This window comes from Ziziphus jujuba, chromosome 6, assembly GCF_031755915.1.
Source record: "Ziziphus jujuba cultivar Dongzao chromosome 6, ASM3175591v1".
Taxonomy (NCBI): Eukaryota; Viridiplantae; Streptophyta; class Magnoliopsida; order Rosales; family Rhamnaceae; genus Ziziphus; species Ziziphus jujuba.
In genome coordinates, this window is record NC_083384.1 from 21,211,820 (window position 1) to 21,227,112 (window position 15,293).

General features: G+C 32.5%; 1 protein-coding gene and 1 long non-coding RNA gene across 3 annotated transcripts; both read left to right on the forward strand.

Moving 5' to 3' along the window:
* Positions 1-4,986: 4,986 nt before the first annotated feature.
* Positions 4,987-8,889, forward strand: LOC125418824 (uncharacterized). 2 transcript variants are annotated; one of them, XR_009639241.1, is made up of 3 exons: positions 5,079-5,540; positions 7,909-8,305; positions 8,403-8,889. It is a non-coding gene; the product is annotated as an uncharacterized LOC125418824 (long non-coding RNA). The 2 variants fall into 2 exon arrangements; XR_007237841.2 differs by lacking the exon at positions 7,909-8,305 and having other exon boundaries at positions 4,987-5,540.
* Positions 8,890-10,064: 1,175 nt separating this feature from the next.
* On the forward strand, positions 10,065-11,112 carry LOC107409997 (tetrapyrrole-binding protein, chloroplastic). The gene has a single exon (XM_016017413.4). The coding sequence runs from the start codon at positions 10,189-10,191 to the stop codon at positions 10,996-10,998; it is 810 nt and encodes a 269-aa protein (XP_015872899.1). The 5' UTR covers positions 10,065-10,188; the 3' UTR covers positions 10,999-11,112.
* Positions 11,113-15,293: the final 4,181 nt, after the last annotated feature.

The following is a 15,293-nucleotide window of genomic DNA, read 5'->3' on the forward strand; positions in this document are numbered from 1 at the left end:
AAACCTTCCTAAAGTTATTTGTCCAGAAAATAAATAAATAAAAACCCAAAAAGAAAGAAAGTCAATCGCAAATTAGGTAACGAGTTGACTTTGACAACTAGGCGGAATTATGTCTTCAACCGAGCTAACTTATGGCCTATCCGAGCTAATTGATGTCTGTCTGAGCTAACTTGTGTTTGGCCGAGCTAACTGATGTCTGTCCAAACTAAGTTGTGTCTGGCCGAGCTAACGGATGTCTGTCCGAGCTAAGTTGTGTCTGGCCGAGCTAAGTTACATCCGATGTCCGAAGTCCGAGATCAGATGTCCGAGGCAAGGCTCCGATGTCCGAGACAAGGGTGTTCGATATATAATATCCGATGTATGGGTGTCCGATTCATCAGCCTCCACCACTTGAATACTTAAAACAGGTCTTTTATCTTCAGGTATGGACAAGCCCCTTTGAGAATGAATTACTTTCTGGATAAAGGCAGAAAGGTTGTCCTTAAACCTCTTAGCTTGAACCCTAGTAATCGATCTAGTCTTCATCTGTATCGGATCAGTACCCCAGCGAGTTGTCGGTGGTGTAAGCTCGGGCGGGTTCGCATCAAGCTAAGTGGGGCCATCTTAAACTATCCAACTTATGACAAAGAACTATATGCATTAGTTAGAGCATTGGAGACATGGCAGCACTACTTATGGCCTAAAGAGTTTGTGATTCATATATATCATGATTCCTTGAAACACACAAAGGGACAAGGAAAGCTCAATAGGCATCATGGAAAATGGATGGAATTCCTTGAGACATTTCCTTATGTCATTTGCTACAAGTAAGGTAAGGAAAATATTCTAGCTGATGCATTATCCCGTAGGTATGTATTACTTTCTACTTTGGATGCTAAATTACTTGATTTTGAACAAATTAAAGAATTATATGCTTTAGATCATGATTTTGGTGAAATGTATGAACTTTGTGAAAGGCATGCTGAGGGAAAGTTTTATAGATTTGAGGGATTCTTGTTTAGGGAAAATAAATTTTGTGTGCCAAGTTATTCTTTGCGTGATTTACTTGTTAGAGAATTTCGTGGTGGGGGCTTAATGGGACACTCTAGAATAGCTAAAACCTTAGCTGTTCTACAAGAGCATTTTTATTAGCCACATATGAAAAGAGATGTAGAAAGAATTTGTGATAGATGCATTAAATGTAAGCAATCTAAATCACAACTGCAACCACATAGATTGTACATGCCACTTCCTATACCTAACCATCCTTGTGTAGACATTTCTATGGACTTTGTTTTAGAATTGCCTAGAACAAAGAAAGGTAAGGATTCAATTTTTGTGGTTGTGGATAGGTTTTCTAAATGGCACATTTTATTGCATGTCATAAAACCGATGATGCATCTCATATTGTTGATTTGTTCTTTAAAAAAATTGTTAGATTGAATGGAATGCCTAGAACAATAGTGTCTGATAGAGATGTAAAATTCTTGAGTTGCTTTTCGAAAATATTATGGGCTAAGTTGGGTACTAAATTGTTGTTTTCTACTACTTGTCATGCAGAAACTGATGGACAAACAGAGGTAGTAAATAGAACTTTGTCTACTTTGTTGCGTGCATTGATAAGTAAGAATATCAAAACTTGGGAAGAATGTTTACCTAATGTTGAATTTGCTTATAATAGATCTTACATTCAGCCACTAAATTTTCACCTTTTGAAATTGTATATTGTTTTAATCCTTTAACTCCATTGGATTTAACACCTTTACCTTTGAGTGAACGTGCTAATTTAGATGGGAAAAAGAAAGCTAATTTTGTTAGGCAATTACATGAGAAGGCTAGAGCTAATATTGAGAGGAGAACCGAACAATACACAAAGCAAGCAAACAAAGGGCGCCAACAAATTGTTTTTAAGGCTGGAGATTGGGTTTGGTTATATTTGAGAAAGAAGAGATTTCCCACACAAAGAAAGTCTAAACTCATGCCGCATGGAGATGGTCCATTCCAAGTATTGGACAGACTTAATGACAATGCCTATAAGTTGGATCTTCCAGGTGAGTATAATGTAAGTGCTACTTTTAATGTCGCTAATTTATCTCCTTTTTGTGCAGGTGATGATTTAAGGACAAATCCTTTTCAAGAGGAGAGGAATGATGAGGATATGACTAGGAGCACCCCAAGATGGAGTCTAGAGCCACGTCAAATCTCTATGGGACCAATAACCAGGGCAAGAGTAAAGAGGTTTAAAGAAGCACTAAATGGTTTAATCCAAGAGGTGTTCACATCCCAAGGAAGCAAGTTCATTACTGAAGATGAACCAAAATTGGTCCATATGATTGGAACGGAGGATGCCAACATGAAAGAAAGCCTAACGCATGGAATCCAACAATATGGTGATGTGACACGATTTAATGACATGGATGGTGATGTGGCATCATATGGTGACATGACACTTTTGCCATGTGGAGGATGATATGCGCCTACATGGCATTGGCTGAATTTTATAATTAGGAAATATTAATTTTTATTTTATGTCTTGACTGGATTTTGACATGTTGCTTATTTTATTTTTCTAATTTAGTTTTATTATGTTTTTAAATCACTTTCCTATTTTTATTAGGAAACTAGGAGATAAATTAGGTTTCCTAAACCTAATTTTCATCCATAATTATTTTTAGCAAATTTAGAAAAGCTTTGTAATTTATTTTGCCTATTTAAAAGCACACAAGTCATGAATAAAATTCAGATTACAATTTTGATTCAAAGTGAGAGTGATTCTCTTAGTTCTCTAAGAACTATATTGAACTTTTTCAAGCTTTGCTTATGGAGTTCAAATTTGACTTATCAATAGGTTATCACGCACCTTATTGTGGCGTCTTCACCATACCAAGGTTCTTACCTCAAATATAGATAATGGGTCGAGGTCTTCCATTGATAACTTGTAATTAGACGGTCTAAATCAACCTTTGTTATGGGTTTAGGAGCAGGTCGTTCTAGATTCGTATCAGTACACCTTTGACGACTAAACATAAGCAACCAAGTGAAAGCATAAATAATTAAAAAAAATACACTAAAAATAAAGGATAATACCTTTTAGTGATAAAAAATTGGTCATTTGAAAATTTTCTTTTATTCTTTAGAATATAATATAAAAAAATATAACTACTTCTCTCTCTTTATATATATATATACATATTTCTAATTAGTACTTGTGTATTTGAATTCATATATATATATATATGTATGTGTTGACATTTATATATTATCGTACATATATACATACATAGATTTATTTATACTTTAAATATAGCTACAGATATAAACAATATTAAATATAACTTTGATAAAATGGGAACTCATCCACTTTATAATAGAAGCCATGTTTGGTATGTGGAAGCTGTAAGTTACCAACTAACACCATATTTGATATGTGGAAGCTATAAGTTACCAATTAACCATGTGGCTTAGTATTTAATCATTTACTTAAATGTTCTTTTGGCATAGTCTAAATAACAATGATTATTGATGATAATCTTTAAATTTTAAATTCAACTACATTTAATATTAAAATGCCTCTTTTCTTGGTTTATAAAAGAAAAAAAAGATGATATCATATCATGATGTACCCATACAGATAAAGATGCACTATTTGCCACCACTAGTGATTAGTAGGACCTATGCTAAGTTGGCAAACATTAATTAATTGCATTTATTATTTTTATCATATTATGGGAAAATGAACTTTTAATGGTAGCCTATTAAGTTGCCATGTAAATATGTCACTAATGATAGCTAAGAGTAAATTTAACAATCACATTTAATCGGTTTAGTTTTTTAATGGAAAATTTTGATCAGTAGGTTATTCAATAGAAATATTAATTTTGGCATTTTGGAAAGCATCCAACTATTGGTTGGTCAATTTCGGTTCTTCTGTTGTTTTTTTATTGGTTCAGTTAATTATTGACTTATAACGAATATCCCTAATGATGGTCATCATTGATTATAAAGAGTATTTTTCATATTACCATAATTTTCATTATAAAGTAAGAGATATTTGTTGGGAGACCAAACTATATAAATTTCATTCAGAAAACATAATGACATAGTCATTATTTTCTTATATAAATATTTTAATTTGATTTCTCTAACCCATATAATGAAAAACCATATATATAGAAAGAAAGAAAGGGAGAAAAATATATTTTACCTTAAAATATAATGTATTTTTCTTTTATGAAAGAGTAGAATTATTAAAGTGGTCTTACTTGATACATGATTAAAAATTAAAATCCTTTTGAATAAGACTTAACATGTAATTATTATAGCCAGTATTACACGTATACATATATAGATATATATATTAGTAATATATATTTAAACACAAATATATACATGCCAGAGTTAGTGATTCGAATTCTAATTGGTCCAATCTAAAAAGTTTGCGGTATGATCTGTTTAATGAAATTTATTTTGTGGAATTTTTTCAGGCTTTATGATGCTAGTGGAGGTTGAGAGCCGATAGGCCAGAGACCGTAATGCCTTTTATTTATTGAATTCTATTGCTTTAATCTATTAGCATCTTTTTAGTTATCAAAAATTGAGAAAGATAGGTACAAATAAAGAGGAAAATAAGCATAATAATAAACACTTTTAAATATTGTTAAAAGACATTTTAAAATTTTCACCTTTTATATGTAAAATATATTTTTATTATAAAAAATAGATGCTTTTTATTATTATTATTTTTTTTACAAAATACATACTTTTATTTTAAAAATATACTTTTTAAGAAGTTGATAACATTTTATCAAACTTAAATGAAATAGGAGATTTTTCTTCCAATTTATTCATTATTAAATTTTTTATTTTTTATTTTTTGTTTTTGTAATTATTTATTTATTACCAATTTTTTATTCATAACCAATATATATTTTTTATTTATTTTTTTATGAACTTTTCATTATCAAATTTGATTAAACTTGGTGACGCCCAAAAAAACAAAAAAAATAATAAAAAAGAGAACACTGGCCATACACCCGCCATCAAAACCTTGTGCACATTGTTTCCCCTCTATTTTTCCCTCCCAATCGAATTTCAAACCCTTCCTCCTCCCCCAAGCACCGCCGCCCCCCCCCCCCCCCCCCCCCACAACACAAACAATGTTTCCCTCCCAATCGAATTCCCATTCATTCTTGAGAAATACCTAGAGGCAGAGATGGAAGGAATGGCCTAAAGAGACAACCACCACCACAACCCATTCCAAGAACACGAACACCACCCCCGCGACCATACAAGCTCCGTCACCGCCTTCTCTTTTAAATCCGACTGGTACGAAGAATCGTTCACCAACGAAGACCTCCAAGCCATTGAAGCTGCTCCTCAATCCGCCTCAAAAAGGCCACGACCCTCCTCTTCTCACAACCACGACGACGATGACGACCATAATTCCGGCAGTCCAGATCCCCCAACCGGTGGTGGTGGTGGTGGTGGAAGCCGCCGAAGATTGCCTAGTTCCATTCTCGCTTCCTAGGAACCGAACTCATTCTCTCTTTTGCCTTGCCGAGGTGGGTTTTCCTTCCAAGTTTTTTGTAATTTTCTTTCAATTTTACTTTTTGGGTACTAAGAAAACAACGGATGAGAAAATGGGTCAATTTCAATGTTTCAAATTTTTTTTTTTTTTTTCATTTGAACTATTGGGTATTTTACTTGGGATGCATCATTTTGATCTTATTTTTTATTTTTTATTTTTTATTTTTATTTTTATTTCTTTCCTTTGAAGCTGATCAAAGATGGAAATTATGAAAACAAGGTGGAGAATTGATTGCTTGTGTCTTATTATTGAGTTTACAGAACTCACTGTTTTTCGCAAGTGGGTCTTATGTCACCTACTGGTTTGGAGATGGCTAATGTTGTAGCTGTTAAAATATTGGCTATTGGGTTTATACTAAAATTGAGTTGGTGCTGTCTTTTGATGGGTGTGAAGTAAGCTCCTTTGGATATTAGATATGGTTTTGCTTTCTGCTGTATCAGCAACTTATCAAGTGTAAGAGATACTTAATCCTTTTCAATTTTCAGTGAGAAAATCTGAATAGAGTGAGAGAAAGATAAAATCATGGGATTTTCTTGGGAAGCACTTCTGAGTGTTAATTTATCTTGAGTTTTGAGTGCGAGCCGTAAGAGTGAGTTTGTAAAGGTGTTTCTTGGTCAATGAAACCAAGATTTTCTTTGGACAGTGGATGTAGGCTACAATCTGGTGGCTGAACCACTATAAATATACTGTGTTTTTTTCTTCTCTCTATTTTTGATAGTTATTGCTCTGTTTTTTGCCACATTTTCTGGTTTATATTTTGTAGGTGTATTTCATGTTTAGTAGGCTGGATAGTTTATAGCAGTACATATACAGCTCCTCCAATCTAAGAATGGATTTTTCTGTAGGAATTTAGGGGGATTTTAAAGCATATGACAGCAAGCATGGTGATGTGAATTGTAATATTACTGTAGCCGTTTGTAAGATATGTTTCTCAATAGCTTGCACGCTTTATTTCCCATATTACACTTTGATTTCAACTGCCATTTTCTCAAAAAATTAATTAGTTGCTCAACGTTTGATAGATTTTTAATCTGCCATATGAGAGTCCTATTGTTTGATGCCAAAATATGTGTACATTTATGTATGCTACAATCCTATTTTTCCTCTTTTCCTTTTGCTCTCTCTATTTGTCCGCCTCCCATCAGTTGTTTTGTTTGCGAGTCTCCAAGCAATTTTGGCCAAATTCCAAACACTAGAGGCAATTTTGGCCGAGAGTTTTTGTTTTTGTAAACATGATCTGTTGTCATCTCTTTTATCTATAAGACTCTCTTATGTTTTTCCGAGCAGCAGAATATTATTGTTCCCATCATGTGAAACACAACAAAAAACATATGCTATGTCTATGTGGAAGTATAAAGTTTGTTGAAAAGAATGTTCGGTTATCCATTCAAAGGAAAAGTTAATGCTTATAAAATATCAAAAGCTATTTGCATGGAATTGGAGTTTCTTTTTCTTCTCTTCCCCCACCCTCCACCCCCCCTTTTTATGGGTAAATATGGTATTGGAAATGGTATGATTGAGAATTGACAACCTAAATAGAAGGGAACAAATTATGTAAGTTCCTCTGTATGGTGATGTATAAGAAAGATGTAAACCGGATGGGTGAATTAATTTTAATTTATCATAGTTATATAAGTCACTTTATTTAATGTTAAGTAGTCAAATGTAAAGTTTAGCAGAAATAGAGTTCTGAAGGACAAGCTGATTTACATTGAGATGTTGGAGACATATGTTACTAAAGACTCCAACATTAATAAAGGCTTGACTGATAGACTTTTGTTAGTTTTGTTGCTTTCAATTTATTTGCACATTGACAAGACATCATTGTAGTAGTCTATCTGGAGGTGGAAGCCAGTAACCATAGAGCTCTGATAGGTTTTCTTGTTAGGTGTTCTTTTAGAAATTAAGTTCTGGTTGCACGAATTCAATATTTATTAGCATATGCACCTTTGAACTAGCCATTAGGATATGAAAAGGAAAAACTACAATTTTAATATGCATTCATCTACTCTTAATGCATGCTTGTGTATGTATGCATGCATATATGTATAAGTGTACGCACGTTTCTAATGTATATGAGGTTTGTTTGTGTATGTAAGTTATCATTTTTACCACCTTGTCTTCTGTGTTACATTAATTTGTTCAAGTACTAGTTTAATTTCTAATTGGTTGGGATCGTTTTCAGTTTATTCTCTTGGGTTATATATCTATATTCTCTACATTCATGATGGTTATATTTTGTTAAAAACATTCCATTTAGAAGGTTAGATGGAATACAAAATCTTTAAGGGGAATGATTTGTTAAAATCTCTCTGTTTCTTGTTATTGACTTATTCCTGTAGAAAAGGGGGGAATGGTTTGGCCAAATAGTAAACTATTTGGCCAAACCATGACTGTTCAGCCAAATCATCAGTCTTTGCTCACATATTGTTGGCCCACAATGCAATGGAATAAAATTTCAGTGGGACAGCTGCATATTTTGATCCTCTTTCTTGACATCTTCATCTCCCCGATACTACACCTTCAGAAAGCTCAATATGCAATATTACTTAGTTGAACTCCTGCTTTGTCTCGGTTCAAGCAGGTATTTCTGGTGGCTCATTTAGGATATATATGATGTCAATGGTGTTTGGCATTTTAATAATTCTTTGCGAGTTTGTGCAAACTTTACAGTTGGAAGCCTTGTATCCTGATGTTTTTAGAAGTGTCCATGAATGTGGTAATCGATATTGCAAGGGTGTAAGTGAATATGATTTTGGTTAAAGGTCTTCTAAAGCATTTAATTTAAAACTATTCCTTTAAATTATAAATTTTATTGCTGCTATTGATCTTTCAGGGAGTATTTGGAATCTATCAAGGTGCAAGTAACCATGAAGAATTGTAAAATTTGATGAAAGCAACATTGATGATTCGTAGACTTAAAAAAGATGTTCTTTCTAAGCTTCCTACAAAGCGTAGGCAACAGGTCACTATGTCTGTATGTGTTTGTTGCAGTGTCTAATCTGCTTTTTCATTTGATTTTGGTTGTTATTTAAAACTTCTTTAGATTTCAGGAATTTAAGGAGCAACGTCAAGTTTAATCAATTGAGCACATGTTTAAAATTAATGCAATGAAGAGTTTAACGCAAGATTTGTCTCCACCACTGCCCACCATGGCCATCACTACTGTTACCTATAATTGTTTATAGATGATTTTATTGCCTAAGTTACACAAAATGATTGTTTTAAGTATGTACTGATGACAATTATGTGCATGTAAAGGCAATTATTGTTTTATAAATATTTAAAGCTTTGGTTTTATAAGAATTTGCTAACTTGTTTTATATATTGTATATTTTTGCACCTTTACTATTAATTAATTTAGAAAATAACTAAAATAATTGCATTTTAGTGAACAAATTGGTTACTGAAAATTCATACATGTTGGTTACTAAACATAAAGCATTTAGAGACTAGAGTTTGGTTGCTGAATATTGAGTATTGATGACCAATTTTCAGTGATTAAAAATATTTTTGAATATGTGAAAGATCAAAAGTGACTACTGTGTTGGTTGTTGTAAGTATTTTCACCGGGCAAACAATTTGGTTGTTAAATGTTGTTTTTAGTGACTATAATGTTGTTCATTTATAATTGTAAAATTGATCTATTATATAGTTTTATGTTACTAAATTTGGTTAAAATGTTATTTTTTTAAAGATATTCAGAGATTAAAATTTTGTCATTAAAACAATAAATTTGATCGTTAAAATTTTTCAATTTTAATCACTAAACATTTATTGATAACTAAAAACAATTAGTTACAACGTTAATGCGATCATGTAGTAACTATGTTTTTTGATTGCTAAAAATTTTTAACAATCAATATATAACTTTCTGCAACCAAAATCAATGGTTGTTGAAAGGTTTTTTTTTTAAGTAGTATATAAATAAATATATTCAAACTAAAACTTTTTTTTAACAAAATTTTTTAATCAAAATAATTATTAATTTTTAGTATTATATCTTTTTTTTTTTTTTTTTATCAAATTTGATCCAAGAAAAACAATTTAATTTAGACATATTTTAGTTACATAAACAATCAACTTAAATACTAATTAATCAATTTTTTCGATACTACTAAAGAAATTTAGGTAAAAATCCAATTGACATAATTAAAAAAATTAATAGATAAATTGATATTTGAGTGAAAGTAAAAAGGAATTTTGTAATTTTTCCTTCTTAATTGAACTTTATAGTTCAAAAAAAAAATAATTTAAAAAAAAAAGAGTAGGCTTCATAAAGTCTTTCCCCTTTCCTTTCTTTTAATCTTTTTTTTTTTTAATACTATTTTGTTTTATTTGTCAAAAGCTAAAATTAATTAATCAAATAACAAATAACAAATAAAGTTAAAAGAGAGAGAAAATCCAGCCTCACCCTAAGCTGACCAATCAAAATGCAGCATTCTATTTCTCCTGATTAGCTTTTCCTCTCCTTCTTCACTCATTTCTTATCCGTGTCATCAATTCCTCCATATCCAAAACCCATCACTCTTTCTCTCTCCTCTCCCTTATTTGCCATCTTCTTTTTCTTCCCTTTCAACTCCTGCACCATAGCCCCTCTCTCCCTCTTCCCCCCCGGTTCCATGGCAAGAAACAGTCTCCAATCCGTACACCATTCCCTCCCCAAGCGCCAATATCTCTCCGATACTCCTCCCATTTTTTCTTCCTCACTTTCCCTCAAACCAAACACCTCCACAACTTCTCTTTCTCACTACTCTCTCTCCACCACCACCACCACCAACTTTTCTCTCTCCTCCACCACTTCTTCCATCTCACCTTCAACCTCCGAAACCATCTCCTTCGACACCCTGCAACACCACCTCTCCACCCAAAACTTCCGGCAAGCCGACGAGGAAACCCGCCGTCTTCTCATCGTTCTAGCAGGAGAAGCGGCTCAGAAACGCGGCTATGTCTTCTTCTCCGAGGTGCAATTCATCTCGGAATCCGATCTCAAAGCCATTGACGAGCTCTGGAAACACCACAGCAACAATAGGTTCGGATACAGTGTTCAGAAAAAGATTTTCGAGAAAGTGGGGAAGGATTTCACTAGGTTTTTTCTCAAAGTTGGGTGGATGAAGAAGCTTGAAACTGAGGTTGAGCAATACAATTACAGATCTTTTCCTAATGAGTTTGTATGGGAGCTTAGTGATCATTCTCCAGAAGGTCATCTGCCATTGACGAATGCTCTCAGAGGTACTCAGTTGCTTAACAATATCCTAAACCATCCAGCTTTCATGACCGAAGAAGAAGAAGAAGAAGAAGAAGACAAAGGAGCAACAGAAGACAAGGTTGGTAAAGATGAAGGAACCGACACAAATATAGGCTTGAAAGGTTTAAAAGATTCCTCAAAACCAATGAGCAAGACAGTCTTCAAACCAGATTATAGCTTTTGAGGCTTTTTTTTTTTTTTTTGGGAAGAACTTACCCACTATTATAGAAAGGAAATTGGTATTTGGGGTTTTTTCTTTTATTATAATTTTAATAAATTAATTAAAGTTTGAATGTTATTGTATTTTTTCATTTATTTATCAACATTTTATTTCCTACAAATAGAGATGTGTTTAACATTGACGTGATGAAATATGGAAAAATGTGCCCCCTAGTAAATAATGTATATATATAGAAAGGTGTTGGTTTGGCTTTCATCGGACGAGATGAAAACCAACAAACAAAAGCAAAAGCGTGCCCTTTCTGTTTTTTTCTCTGTTTTTCGTGCACAATACGTAACATTTGTAAATGAGTTTTTTAAAATAAATGTAAAAGTATAAGGTCTTTTCAAATGGGAATTTCATTTACTTTTAGGCCATGTTAGGCTTGATCCTGCTCTATGTATTGATTTGGATAACTAATTTTCATGGTTCAGATTTATTTTCGTTTGAATTATTAATTAAATATGATATGCATTTTAGAAATATTTGATTTGATATAATATGTAGATTTTAAATATGTTCTTGTTAAACTCATTCAATTGTTTACATCTTTGTTATTTGTCAAAAAAGAAAATCTATGGTTTTCGGTAGCAAAAAGAGTTTGTGGGAAAAATGTTTAAAAGTGATAGAGAAACCTTTTAGTATATTCAAAAATAAGAAATTGGTCGTTTTTTTGGTAAATAAAACAAGAATTTGGTCTTTTTTCTTTTTTCTTTTTTGTAAATAAAGTAAGAATATGGTCGGATCATGTTAAGTAAAATTAAATTTGGTTTGTTAATTTTTATAGAAATGGAAGCAAAATACAAAAGCTTGATCAATTGACTTTTGATGAAATAACACATTTCATCCCAAAGACAAAATTGAAATAGGAAAATTATTTATATACGTGTGGAATTCCACCAAGAAAGAATAGAGTATGGTGGGCCTACAATTCTAATATGTATGTGTTCTTTGGAAACAAAACGTGTATATTCTCTCTTCTCTATTTTAATATTTGGCAAAATCCGCTCTCACCATCCATACGATTATCAATTGGTCTTCAGTCCTGCAAGAGTAAAGAAAGTGAGGTTGAAGTTGGGGTACCATTGTGGTACCAACCAAATCCACTTCGACACTCAAGTCAACTCCTTGGGCACTATCCAAAAGTTTTTCTAGGGTTTAGGATAGAGAATCGATCATACCTTGTTTAGCAGTATCACATTCCTCATATACCTCTTATCTCATAGATGTGGGCTCAATATGTGTTAGCATTCCATTTGGTCGGGCTATACATTGGTTGGTTTTGCCTGTTTTTGGAAAATTACCAATCCAACTTGACGGCTTTGGGTTTAGAAAATTTAAACTTGAAATTGATTAAAAATTTAAGATAAAATCGAACCGACCAAATAATTAGGCTGGTTCAATTTGGTAACCAAAAAGTGCTAATATTTTTATGAAGGCTTCTCAGATGGGCTCATTCAAAATTTCAAAAAACTAGGCTCATTAACTATAACATTTTGACTTGTAAAAGATTGAAGAGGAATGTGATTATATATAAGAGAAGAGAAACAACATTACTTGCTTCCTTGTCAATGTGGGACAGTTGCAGATTCAACGTTTTTTCTACTTTGAAATTACATGGTTTCATAATAAATAAAGTACTAGCTAAATTAATGACAAATGCACAGGCAGCTAAGTGGTCAGAGTTGCTTTTGCCCTTCTTATGTAATAGGTACTATCTCTGATAGATTCAAAATATAAACAATTGGTAAACATGATTGCGCAAGTAGGTTTCCAATGAGCCTAACTTGTTGACCTTTGAACTTGCCCAAATGGTTCCGTTTGAGTTGGGTGGGTCATGTTAGTCAGGATTGTGAGTCTTCTGAACAACACTAACATCTGGGAACCCTAACTCCCAAAGTGTTGTGTTCTCAAAGGATAAGGTCATTTGGCCTCACTAGGATACCACACCAGGGCATGTATGAGCCTCCAAGGACATTTGGTCCTCCAAACCATTGTCTAGTCTAGGATTTTCATACTCGATGCTTAGGTTTGTTCACCTCTATAGGCCTCAGTCATCTTGAGTGGCATATATCGCCACAAGGCTTTACCTTTTATTCACATCTACTCCATTGGACCCATACATATTGGGATTTCAAAGGAATGTGGAAATAGACCCTTATAGTTGGGCCCCCACTTTACAGTTAAGGAGGCTTATCGGAGTTAAGAGGAAAGTGAGCAATCTTAGCCCATATGTTGATCTTCCTAATCTCCACATTTGGCAGCTTGATTAGACATCTTGATGCGTCTAATGCATGGGGCTTGTGGCATGATTAACCCTACACTTAGGGCATTAAATGTGAAGTTCACATTCTAAAGGGAAATTTCTCTTATTTTCTTTAGCTATTTGAGCCATTCATCATATTAAGAGGATTCAATCTTGTCCATCAATTTTAAAAGGATATCTTATATAGGATTTGCACTGCTCATTCACTTCAATCTCTTTCAAAGAGGTCATACAAAGCTTTAGAGGAAAGTTACCTCAAGCCTAATCTTTATAGATGTTTAGAATCAAAGCCTAAGGGTTGCCTATCTAATCCTCATCTAAGTAGGCATCTTTATCCTTAATCCTTTTCGTTCCTTGGAACTTTGAGGTATTCTAGGTCCTTCTTGCCACCATCTTTGAAAAGACGATTGTCATCCTATGAATAACTTTGCTATTCACTCCATCTAGGATTATATATGTTGGAATAAGAGTAATGTTGCTTCGAAAAGTCCTTGAATTAGTCAACCAAAGCAAAAGGATTTCATACTTGGTAATCTACACTTAAATGATTTCATACACACCATTTAAATGTTACAGCTTGAACCCCGAAATTTGCAACTCATTTACACAAGGTAGCAAGTTCCTTTTGCAACTCGATAAAATGTTTCACTTAGACAACTAGTTGATACTGCATAATCCCAATAAAGTTGATGACTATAAGCTTGATATTCCATGGCTGTCCTAAAAAGAGAATACTCAGAGAATAAGGGTTAAATTAATTGCAAGTTGATCAAGCAAACAATTAAAATTAAACCCTAATATGCAAGTTATAATAAAAAATAACAAAGATAAACAAAAGTTGAAAACATGAAAAACAATATTCAAAGTACAACTAAACTAATCCAAATTAATATTAGTGCCTTAAGTTTTGGCAAAGATGCGAAAAACTTGATGCGTAAAATCAACTCGCAAGTGCACGAATAATTTTCAAGTAATAAAATTGGAAAATTAAGGTTGTCATACCCAAAGAATTAAGAGTTATGTACTAAAGATAATTAGGTTTTGGCAATATTTGAACTAGCAATTTAAATGGCAATTGAAAATCAATTAAACTAAAATTCAACAAAAGCAATCAATGAAAACTAAATCAACTTCATGTAAGAGAGTGAATTTAATAATTATGAACACTAGGACATTTGATTTTAGCACTAAATATTCTAATTTAATTACTTAAATATGTGAATTTAATTGACTAGTTACTTTGTTAACCACACTTAATTACAAAATTAATCAAAAGTAGTTTTCACTCACAATTGATAAAAAATTAATCAAAAATAGTTTCTAATTACAATTGATAATATTCACATAACCTGATTTATTTCTTTTGGTCTATAAATTAAATCATGCAAATTCTTTAAGCATAAATTGAGCAAATAATATGGCATGAGACATAAGTAATTTCTAATCAGTTATGCATTCATGTAAATCATTGTAGATCTATAATATTATTATCATTTTCTAAGCTCAAATATTATTAAAAATTATTTATTCATTTTGGTCTATGAAAGCATTAAGCATACCAATGATTTATTAATAAGACATATTACAAATCAAATAAAACTCAACATATATTAAAATAATTAAGCTTTCATAGTTAAGGCTACATCATAGCGTTAGCTATGAAAATTAGTTCATAGAAAAAATAAATTCAGTATCCATAAGTATTAAAAAACAAGGTTCACAATTAGAGAGATAAGAGAAGAAAATAAAAACTAGTGAAGAAATTTTCCAAAAGCTTTCAAAGCCTTGGCCTTCTTCTCTAAGCAAACCCATGTCTATATCTTCTCCAAGATCTCCAATTGATATCAAAAACTCTAAATCTCTAAAACCTTAAAACCTTTAATAGTACTTAAGAAATTCCTAAAATTTGGTCTGTTTCTATTCAAGCCTTCTAAAAACACCAAAATAACTCTTTAAACTTGTTTGTCTTCCTTCAATGAGGTGAGAGCTATAT

What these genes read in the sequence shown, in the direction of transcription:
- LOC107409997 (XM_016017413.4), top strand. Translation starts at nt 10,189, where the DNA reads ATGGCAAGAAACAGTCTCCAATCCGTACACCATTCCCTCCCCAAGCGC.